The sequence below is a fragment of the Cyphomyrmex costatus genome, unplaced genomic scaffold (assembly GCF_001594065.2).
Source record: "Cyphomyrmex costatus isolate MS0001 unplaced genomic scaffold, Ccosl1.0 scaffold8, whole genome shotgun sequence".
Lineage (NCBI taxonomy): Eukaryota > Metazoa > Arthropoda > Insecta > Hymenoptera > Formicidae > Cyphomyrmex > Cyphomyrmex costatus.
The window spans coordinates 62,070-73,755 of NW_017280375.1; the positions used below are offsets into that span (position 1 = coordinate 62,070).

General features: G+C 33.4%; 2 protein-coding genes across 3 annotated transcripts in view; one reads left to right on the top strand and one right to left on the bottom strand.

The window, feature by feature from the left end:
• Sin3A (SIN3 transcription regulator family member A) overlaps positions 1-2,329 on the top strand; it is an 18,712-nt gene extending 16,383 nt beyond the window's left edge. For both annotated transcript variants that reach the window (XM_018549306.1, XM_018549307.1), the window contains exons 16-18: positions 782-936; positions 1,089-1,224; positions 1,426-2,329. In XM_018549306.1, coding sequence (XP_018404808.1) covers positions 782-936; positions 1,089-1,224; positions 1,426-1,677 — 543 coding nt within the window. In that variant the 3' untranslated portion in view covers positions 1,678-2,329. The remainder of the gene's footprint in view (positions 1-781; positions 937-1,088; positions 1,225-1,425) is intronic.
• A 3,997-nt stretch (positions 2,330-6,326) lies between these two features.
• LOC108781223 (uncharacterized) lies at positions 6,327-10,456 on the bottom strand. Its single transcript, XM_018549139.1, has 3 exons — positions 10,337-10,456; positions 6,888-7,057; positions 6,327-6,526 (listed from the first exon to the last, which is right to left on the bottom strand). Exons 1-3 carry the CDS (start codon positions 10,454-10,456, stop codon positions 6,397-6,399), a joined length of 420 nt encoding a protein of 139 aa, XP_018404641.1. The 3' UTR covers positions 6,327-6,396.
• Between the last annotated feature and the right edge of the window lie 1,230 nt (positions 10,457-11,686).

Below are 11,686 nucleotides of genomic sequence, written 5' to 3' on the forward strand. Positions count from 1 at the left end.
CCTCCCCCCCCCTCCCTCTCCCCTTCTTCGACCACTCACTTATTCCTTCGTATACAATAAAAGAAGAAAATATTAATAAATCAAGTTATCATATTGTATTTCTTTTAATAATAGAAACTGTAATGTTACATGATATAACCAATAATTAAAGTGGGGAGCCTCTTGTGATTGATTTTTTATTAAATATTACATAATATATCACTATTAAAATAGGAAAATATAACAAAACGATAATCAGAGCACTGAAAATTATACGTTATTATTCCTAGCTTACTTTTCCTTTTTCTTTCATTTGCACGATTAAATGCACGACAAATATAAAATTGAATTTCTAATAATTGGAATAAGCTTATTATTCAATATATACGTCCGTTTTCTCTCTCTCTCTCATTACGAACGGAATGTAATCGTAATGATAATTCATGAGAGAGAGAGAGAGAGAGAGAGAGAGAGTTGTATAATTTATTTCTTTTCTAAAAAATCTATTCGCATTTGTTGCATCTTTTAAAATCTATTTTGAGCCTTTAAGATTTGTACGAAATTTCACTTTATACTTTTAAGAAGTTTAGTTTTTCACTTTACTGTAAATTGTTATAATAGCTCATTATTTTATCCACGAGCGTGTTGTGGGAAAATAAAAAATTCAACTTTTACGATAATTCTGTATATAAATTACTTAAAAATAATGTCTTTAAACTTTTCTTAGTTGTTATATATACAATCGCGCGCTTGCAGCTCTTGAAATATTCTTACAAATAACGGTAAATGATGATTTTTGTAGATTGACGGAAATACTTGGGGTTCCTCAGCCAGATCCTCAACAGGACGTAAACCCACATTTCTCTGTCGTAATGTTAAATCGTATCAAAATCATGCCGCAAGATTACTGGAAAAAAGATCTTTACTCAATGCTAATCATCCGGATAAAATCGCAGAGTAAGTACATTCGATACATTGGTACATAAATTTCGATAGTCTATATTTATATACATATGTATGTGCACGCGCGCGCGCACATGTATATGTAACTTGATGCCTTGTTATCAAATTTGTACATATCAAGTAACAATATTGTAAATTTGTTGCAGATCAAGCGACACTCCAGACATGATCAATTCCGACGAAACACAATGTAGATTTAATCCCAACAGTTATACCATGATGTTCATTGTCCATAAGGACAGACTTTTTTACAAACAAAACGCCATAAATCGTGCTAGACGGGTATGTTTATAATTATTTGAACGCTTTAACACATAATATTGTGTAGTTTCTCTTTAGTCTGTCTTCTTTTGTGTGTGGGCGTGTGTGTGCGTGCGTGCGTGCGTGTGTGATATTAATTTTCACGTCTCTTGTTACATCTGATATAGCTCAATTTCACTAATAGAGAAAAGAAGAAAAATGTAGAATATTTTGATTTGACAGTGCCATCCAGTCGTAACGAAGCGTATGGATTCCAAATTCCATCATTGGCATGCATCATGGATATCCAAAAACGGCACAGATATTCAACATCGGTTATGTCAAGATTGGTTGATGGGACGATACGAGAACTTAATCCCTCACAGGACACGAGTGGTAACGGATAACGATCAGACACGTTCTCCCTACCGGCAATACAATCGTTTTCGAGTAGAACGTTTGCAATCTGATCTGTTGACAGAGACTTGTGTCTAATCTCCGATTCGACGGAATTTCTTACCGTCATTAAAAATTTCTCAATATCGCTACATTCGCTATAATTAATTAGTCTTTTATCAGCAAAAATTATTCTTTGCCAGTCCAGCCAGCATGATTAAGACTCGCAGAAATTCTTGAAATACAAGTTTAGTTTTGTGCAAAGTAATGAACATATATTATATATCTCTCTTACGCAGGTACAGACAATACTCTCGATATTCAAAATGAATTAAATTTGAGTCCAAAAACATTAAAGAGAATAAATGGTCAATGGCCGTCCATGTGTTATATGCTATATTATATTATATTATATCATACTATATTATATGTTCGCGCAGTTTTATTCTTTGCTACACAAAGGTACACACACACACAGAGAGAGAGAGAGAGAGGCCTGTATTACATACACGCATATACAACGATGTATAATAATATACTATTGCGAGTGATTGGACACTGTTGTGTACTCATATTAGACCATTTTTGTCAGCCTCTCCTACTATTTATATCGCGTTTTATTTTCTTATAAGATTATAACACTCACTCGATAAGTCGTGTTTATTTACAATATCAATATTAGTGTATTATAAGCACGTATATACACGCGCGACCAGAATTTATTACATTTTACATCTGTACATTTGAATACGGCTTACACCTTTGTGTTACTTTCGATATTTTAGCAAGTATGTACATATACACGTATAGATGCCTATTTCGTTTGAGATCCAGCTAGAAATGTCAACTGTATAACAAATTATTTACACAAGAGAATAAAAAATAATTTTAGTTGACGTTTATGGCTTTAATGAAATAAGTATATATACATCTATATAAATATTTGTAATTATACATTCTCAAGCATGTACATATATACATCTACATATGAGTGTGTGTTCATATATATACGCACAATATATATGTACATACATACGCATACATGTATAAACATGTATAAAGAAAGCTTTATAAAGAGTTTACGTTTCTATTTACCTTCCAGGCTTTGTAATGTAGAATCATCTTGAAGGTGTAAAAACGGTAATGTTCCTGGACAGTGCGTGAACCGAGCGTGCTGGAAGTTTATGCGGCATGAAAAATTAGCCGAAAAGTCATTGACCTCCACACGCGCGATCGCACACCACGCACGATCGTACATGCCTACATTTGTTTTGTGTAATATCACTGTAACATAGAATATATTTTACAGCACATTCTTAAATCTAGCGTATGATCTGTAAATTGAAATGTGATAACTGTCGTCAATGAAGTGGTACATTATTTTATGTACATAGTTGGACGTTAATGAATTTGCTCCTAATTATATCAGTCACCACATAGTTTGTTTCTTTTTAGTAAAACAAGATTAAAGAAAAGTTCGTGCGTGGTTCATATTTGGGAACAAAATAATCACGTCCCTTACACGATCGTATATACCATGATAAACGATCTACAATTAATAATAATTGCGATATTTGTCTCGTTTATTTGTCATATTTGTGTCAACTCTCGAAATACAGTCTCTTACGGTCACTATATATTATATCGTCGATGAAAAACTTAGGGGATAAGATAGCCAAAAAGGATATAAGATAAATATTTAATTATAACATAATATAATGTATATAGTTATATATTATACATACCATAATTTTCATAATACGACACTGTGGTTGTATATTTATTGAAGCATTTCCTCACAAATGAAGTAAATAAAAAGAAAACAGAGAGAAGGGAGGACAAATAAGAGAAAAAGAGGAAATAAAAGCAGAAAATGAGAGAGACAAAGAATGGATAAAATTAAATAGTGTGAATAAAATAAATGGTGAAATGCTCAGTTTAAAATAAATCGATAATTTATTTAGAGACGTTTCATGATACGATTTTCATTAGTTTTCAACTATTTTTGCTCCAAAAATAGTAACAAAATGTCACCCGTTTTCTACATTTCGAATAAATTGTCAACAAATTTAAATCAAACATATCGCCATTTATTTTTGTTTATATATTATTTTTCTATCCGGTCAACTAATATTCCAAATGAGAGAACGGAGGGGGCGCGAGAATGAAACGAAAAGTGTGGTCTTCCTGATATCTTCTGATATTATATATATTACTGTATTTTACAAAAAAAGTCGCTAATTTTTTTAAATATGTGTATGAAAAATAAAAATGTACAGACAATTTTACTACTTGAAATAATAATTTAATGTTGATATTTTGCACAAATTATTATTACGAATTATTAATAAACTAAATAGTGAAAAACTGTCGTTTTACTTCAGTCGATAACTTTCTTTCCACAGCTCCATACGCTATATGTATAAACTTGGCTTGTGCTCGATCCTCTTTTATATCTATCGTGTTAATAGAATTTGCGTCCACTGAGACTACGTATTAAATAAATGGTAAAAATTAATATTTGAAAATACACTTGATTGTGCTTTTCATTGTGTTTCAAGCTTTTTTCCTTTTTTTGCAAGAATACGCGAGAATATGATATCGAGGAGAGATATAAATGATATGTAACACAAAATGAAAAGTGACAAAAAGTCTTGCAACTTTGTTTTATTGTATTAAAAGTGATAAAATTAGACAATATATAGTTATACAATGATATATCGATATTTAATCATAATAATAGGTAACTTACGTTTCCTGTATATTACATAACAAATGAAATACTGTGTATGAATACAACAAACTGAAATACTTATTCTATTTCTTATCGTTAGGCACGTTTACTTAGTACTAATTGCCAATGGTTCTAACTGGAGTAATAAAAAAAACTGTGGTACCTGATCAACTGCATGCATGTAGAGATCGAGATCTAAACGTACGTGCGGAGAAACTCTTACTTCATGACGTGTTCTGAATTTCGAATTGAATTTTGTCACTTTAACGTTCTCTACGAAGTATATAAGTAAAGATATGCTATACACATATATGTCAGTAATATAGCTTTCAAGAGAATTATTTCCAAATGGATCAACCAAAAACAATAATGCCATTTTACATGTAAAATTTGTCATTACGCACACGTTCGTACGTTGTGTAATTTGATTCGCATTCATTTTTACTCTTTATTGTACTTGAAGGATACGATGCCTACATTCAGCTTATGATTTGCTTTGTTCACGGTTTTATAGCTCGACAACTTTGCCTGTGTGTGATTCAAGCTAAAGGTCACGGATAAAATAACTTGCAATCATATTTGTATTTATTATATCGACTCTCGCACGATTGTCAAGGAGCAGATAAAGCGACAGTTATAAATTTTCTCGTTATAAATAATATTTTGTTATCAAATTATTATTATTGCTATAATGCGGCTACTGCTACTACTACTACTACTACGTACTATTACTATTACTACTACACTGAAAAGAGTTTGATAACAACTCAAATGTTTAGTCAAATAATGCTCTAATTAAATATTTGATTAATATAATTAAACATAATTTTACCTTTACAAATATTTATTATCAAATGATATTATTAACGGTAATACTTATTAAATATTTGTAAAAATTATATTTAAATTATATTAAAAATATTTAATTAGAGCATTATTTGACTAAACATTTGATAGTTATTATCAAACTCTGTTTTCAGTGTACTACTACTACTACAACTATCATTATATGAAAAAAGAAAATTATTTTTTTGATATTTTGTTAAGTACAAAGAAAGGTAAGAAAATGTAAGGAAAAGTGTGTTACCGCGGATATTGTCAAAGGTCCGTTTTCATCTGTATCACTATTATAGCTATACTATTTAACGGTACGCATTTCATAAATATACCAAATTGATGCTTTTAATTTTACGCTTTCTTTCAAATCAATCCGAAGATCGAAATTTGCAGTATGAAAACTAATGGCTGAGTAGCTACTTTTTTAAATAAATGTAATAATATAAACCATTTTACATTTTAGGAACAAACCAAAAGTAAGTGAGAATGATTAGTATATGGTATATGTTTTATACACACGCAAACGAGTTTGAATCGATATACTGCATATATGTGAGTATGAAGAATTGAAATACATTACACATTGCAATAAAGATAGAAAAGATATATAAAAAGATATTAGGTAAATCTGATAACGATGAATTATAATGGATCAATTGATTTTTAATTGCCTCTGCTATATTCGTTAGGTTTTCAACCGTTATCAAAATAAGTTTTCTGCAAGAATTGGAAAATTTAATTGTATCAAAAACTATAACAATAGCATGTAACAGTTTAATATACATATGTATGTACATACACACACGTACGCGCGCGCACACACAAACACACACACACACACACACACACACACACAACTGCATTAAAAGCTTATTCCTGGCTGTAAAATTGTTGATCCAACCTCGACAGAAGAAGGGAATTCACGATCGCATAGCCAGGCTGTATAGTTGCATGTCGCGCCTGGTAGTAGTGCGCCGTTTATACTCGTAATAATTGCAATTTTGACAGTACATATATAATAAGCATCACCACGGTCGCGAATAACACAATCGTTCGATCACGAACTTTCTTGTAACGAAACGATGTGGTCACTTTCAAAACGTCGTATACGGTAAAGATATATGTGATTGTAAAATGGAAGAGATGACGAATCGCGAAAACGAACGACGATGGCGGTAACTGCTGATTTGGCGTGATTGGTGTGACACAAGTAGGTATATCGATGACGAGAGAATGTCGACCTCGTCTCAGAGGGTGTCATCAGGAGACTCGATGTCCTCGGCTGTCGTATTTTGGCGGCAACGGTAGACATACGCACTCGCGGAGAGGTCATCTCCAACGCGCACGCACTTATAGCTTTCATCGGAGCATTCACAACTGTACAAAGCAAATGAAAAAATCTATCAGCGAACAAACGACATGCAGTATTCAACGTCAGGTATCATCTCTCTTCCTATAAATATTTTTTAATTTTATATTATATATTTTCATACATCCCGCAGATCTGTCCATCCGTATATCTAAACACTTTCTTTTACGTTTTACATAAAAAAACATGGTTATTTTTATATAAATTAAATTCATAATTAATAATTTATAATTTTTCCAATTTATTCGTATCTTAATGTTATTATATATTGTACATATATATTATCTGTTCTTGATCTGTGTATGGGAATACTTTTGACATTACACCATAGTTAACATAATAGTAGTTTAATAACATAATCACACTCACGTGTTTCTCATGAAATATTCAATGTTACGCGTATACGGATTGTAAACCGCCCATCCACAAGGCGCATTATGACAAATTCGTTTCGATGCGTTTTCCTCATCACTATCTTCTGTAGCTCGTGGACTCCTGACGTTCGTAAAGTCTCGCAGCAGTAGCCGTTGTAACTGTTTCTGTAATTAAACATACCAAACTATTATAAAATTATCCATATATTAGAAACGTATTAACTTTATGCGACATTTTCTACTTTTCTTTTAGTGCGCATGGAGAAAGCGTTGATTTTCAATTATAAATATTTCATTAAATATACCGCTTATCTTTTATATGAATAAGCCATACAATTTCAAAAGCTGTTAGCATATCTCGTTTCTCATAGTTATAATCTCTAACGTATTGGTCGCATATATCATAATTTCGTATCTTCTTCTTTAGTGCGACAATATATTGTATTATACAGTTTAACAATTTATTCAACGTATATACAATTTATTTGACGATTCAGTTATTGTGAGCCCTTTATAGACTTGATCGACCAGATATAATATACTACCGTTATATATATATATACATGTTGCTTTTACTCAAATCGAAGCACATAAAATTATTACAAGTTTAAAATAATGAAACAGAAAAGGGCTACGAGCCAAAAATGTCGTTATAATATACAATTGTTAGTAAATTGTCATTTAGTTAAAATTATGTAGTTTAATTAGAAACAAAGAAAAATATACGACAAAAAACAACAGACATTTCGATTAGGTCATTATCAATGTTACAGAATGATCGCAAGTTGTTAACAAAGGATGTGATGTACGAAATTATAAAATTATGAAAAAATATAAAAAAAATATAGCATAGTTGACGTATTTATTTCGGTACATTAGTAAGAGTCCGTAAATCAATGTAAATCGTCTGCTTATAAATGTAGTGTGTAAAAGTGTCTAATAATTGTTTCTTATAAAAACTGTATCAATGTACGATTTATAAAATTATCCGTTGTTAGAACAATGCAATGAGAGCCAAATTCTTACACTTAAAAGTTTAGTAGAAATTAATAATATAACAGACATTTCAAGTATAAGAAAGGTTACATTGGTATTAACACAATAAGTTTCCTATTTCCTACGAAATCGGTAATTTGAGGAAAAAAGTCACATCGTAATATATAGCGCGTATACTCTATATCAAGTATTTTCTCATATATTCCAATTCAAACATTTCAAAGTCTTTTCCTATTTCGTAAATTTTTATACACTCGCAAAAATATCAAAACATAAAAAAAAACCACATCGCTTTTTTCTTTATTCATTTAGTAACATTGTTCTTAGTTGAAGAATTATATCAGTCCATGTATAATGCGTGCATGTACATATTTGTAGTTAATTACTACAAGTATTGCAATTTATATAAATGTTGACGTCGACGTGTATAATTATAATTCCAAAGGAAATTATACAATTGTAAAAGTAAAAAAATTTGAACTCTAAAGTTTGAATTAAGAGCTAGCATTTGGATATTGCGAAAGCTCTGCATTTCTGGTAAGGCGTACTGACGGCAATCAGGAATTGAAGAAGAAGAGAAGAAAGTTGCAGTGACGCATGTTGCGCCTACAGTGACGTTCAAGACAGTAAATGAGATGCAGGGCAAACGTCATTCCTTGAATGAAGAGTTGCCAATATACCACGATCTACAAACCCGCGGACTCGATAGCCTCTCGTGTCAAGCGTGATACTGCCTCGTGTGATATTATCGTCTTGTTTTAAAATCTTTCATCGTCATTTCTCTTTCGTTGTGGTCGAGTAATTAGGATGTAGGAAAAATTTTTTACAGAGATATTGTACATATACATTGTACAATATATCTACATTAGATTGTACCATACATGTACACCCACACGTAATAGTTTTCGATCACGTAAAACGCGCGCCTCCAAATTAAATGATTGACGCAGTACACACTTTACGTTTACTTGAAAGAAGAGGAACATCGATTCGCTCAATCGCGCAAATAACAAGGCAAAATATGTTAATTTGATTCGAAGTAACATACAATAAATACTATAAATTCTTTTACGTAATTAAAAATAAAAATATTAATAAACGAAAGAATTGTGCTCCATAATCCTTAATAATTAAATTGCTAGACTTATATTTCAGAATTCAGCATCTTTTCAGAAATTCGTCATACGATCTTGTGATTTACTCCTACGCTCACTCCTATAGCTATTATGAGACTTGAAACGATGGTAAAGTCACAACGAATCGCGCCTATACCATTCGATTCAATTTAGAATTTAACGAATAGCGAGTGCATGGTTCTCACATGGTGAAGGAAGATCTGGAAGGCACACATGACATTCTCGAGGCCGTAGACAGTGACTCAGGTTTGATTCATGAATGAAACTACTCAAGCCAAGAGTCAGCGTGTCTCTCCATAATATATGTTTGTGAAATGCATATACGTACGTATATGCATTTCACACACCCGCGCGCACATACTCACCCAGCATACAATGAAGAAAACAGAATGTCTACTTAGTTACTACATATATTACTACAAGGAAATGGACAATTGCGATCGAGAAAATCATTTGTGAAGTCTAAATACACAGTAGAATAAAATTCGATACGCTACTCGGAGTTAAAAGATGAAATCACATCGGTTTACATATCGTTCGGTCAATCTTGTGACGCACTGAAATCGATTCGTTTGAATTCGATTCTACGTATGAGTTTCTATATGTATTTATACTAAATATCCTAACTTACTTTCTGTCTACAATGTAATATATCAGCAAAAATTCAGAGTTGATAAGTTATTTGTAACGTCCTTATCGTTACAAAAGTTACTTCTTTCGGTAACGCGAATAGGTGACGACATTACATTTTCTTCGGAGTAGTTCATGCTACCGCGCAGCTACATTTTTGAGGTAATGGTAACGATTTTACTAGTTATTTTTATCGTTATTTAATTTTTAGCCACGTAAAAGTTTTAGTCGTAACTAAATAAACTGCACTTTTGCAAATCAGTAACAAGAACGCGTTATTCTTTAGGAAAAAAGGAACGGTAACTCGAGTTATTTGCTTTATGAGGTAACGTTGCCAAACTTGAGCAAAATATATGTACCGTGCACTTGACGGGGAGCGCTGTAAGGAAATTCTACATTTAAAAAAAAAAACAAAAAGATCCTCGCGTCGTTCCCTCTGTCTGTTTCGTGTAGAAAGGCGCGAACCTTGACTGCTAAACGACTTCCGTTTCAACGCGGCTCACTTCGGATCACTTCTTTGCCAAAAACTTATATAGTCTTCTCTTTTGTTTCTCCCTTCCCTTTTTCTTACTCTCTCATTATTCTGAATAGCAAACTGGATTCATCAGACTTTAATTTTTTTTCCTATACAGTCGCATTACATTCACAAATTCTTTAATTTTTACAATCGTATAAATCTTACCTCCGAACGGACCACCGCCGTATCGATGAGAGCTGGATAGCACAATGTAACGGCGAGGGTGACGACAACGAATATTCTCACTTTACTGGCTTTCGCGCGCGGATTCGACTGCGTTTCCATTTGTACGTATATATGGCGAGACTTTCGGAAATGATGTTGCAAACTTGCCTCCCGGAATTTATATACTCGATTTTCTATTACCGCCTGCGGCAGTAGGTCTTTGCGGTCTCGTCCTTTGTGTCGCGAATCTTCGATTCTCGCGTGTGTCGACGTTGAAATCGCAGTGTTACGCGCCTTTATATATACGTGCACCCTGACTGTGTGTGAGCGGCACGGGACAGCTGAACGGCAGCGTGATGAAGCGGCGCGAAATGAAATTTCGGACGTTTCCTCCGAGAAACTGAGAATACAATAGTAGTATAGGGGATGTAACGAAAACGTATATAGCGAGTGATTTAACAATCCTAAAAAGGTCAGATGGAAAACGAAACGTAGCGTCGCGTCGGGGATGCTCTTTTTAGTCTTTTCTCCACTGTGCGCGATGTATGCCAGTTCAGGATACACGAGCTTGTCCACGCGCGCGCGCGTTCTCTTTCAGTGACCGAGTTGTATATACGCGTCGCTTCGGAACTTTATACATAGACTGTCTTCTCGTATAGAGTGAAGATGCTTTCGAGTCACCGGGGGTTTATATAGGCTGGGCTAGCCGAGGGAGGGGAAAAAGATTTAGGCAGAGAAACAAGGAAAGAGAGGAAGAGAGAGAGAGAGAGAGAGAGTGGAGAGGGAGACCATCAATAACGAGAGAAAAGAAGAGAGGGAAACTAATATGCTTAGACGTTAATAACTGCAATAATAATAATAATAATAATAACATCTAATAATATAATAATAAAATGATGATGATGATGACGCGACGACGACGACAACAACAACAATAATGATAACAATAGCGACGAAATGCGCGTAATTACGCGATCTTTCTCGTCGCTAGCCTTACAATTAGTTGGTTTATTCCTCACAATTAGCAAGATCGATAGATCTCGTGGGTGCACGCGCGTGGAGCACGTGTCGGCCGGGGAAAACGAAGTGTTTTCTCGCTCGGCGTGTCGACACACGCTTCTCTTTGACGCTGGCCTTTTGCATTGATCGTTTCTTGATCTGTGTGATGAGAGATTTAACTATATTTAACTAATTTGCTTCATTTCACTAACTTTCGACGTTCTTTCCGATTTTCCATTCCCACACATACACGATAATCGCTCCGTTATAAACGTCTTCGCGATTATGATAATATTTGGTACATATAATAAGTGATATCTTACCACTTTGTCGAGAAAGTTCCATCACCCA

Coding starts and splice junctions, on each gene's coding strand:
- LOC108781223 (XM_018549139.1), bottom strand. CDS start 10,456: ATGGAAACGCAGTCGAATCCGCGCGCGAAAGCCAGTAAAGTGAGAATA. Junction 7,058..10,336: donor CGGCGGTGGTCCGTTCGGAG/GTAAGATTTATA, acceptor GTTTAATTACAG/AAACAGTTACAACGGCTACT. Junction 6,527..6,887: donor GAATATTTCATGAGAAACAC/GTGAGTGTGATT, acceptor TGCTTTGTACAG/TTGTGAATGCTCCGATGAAA.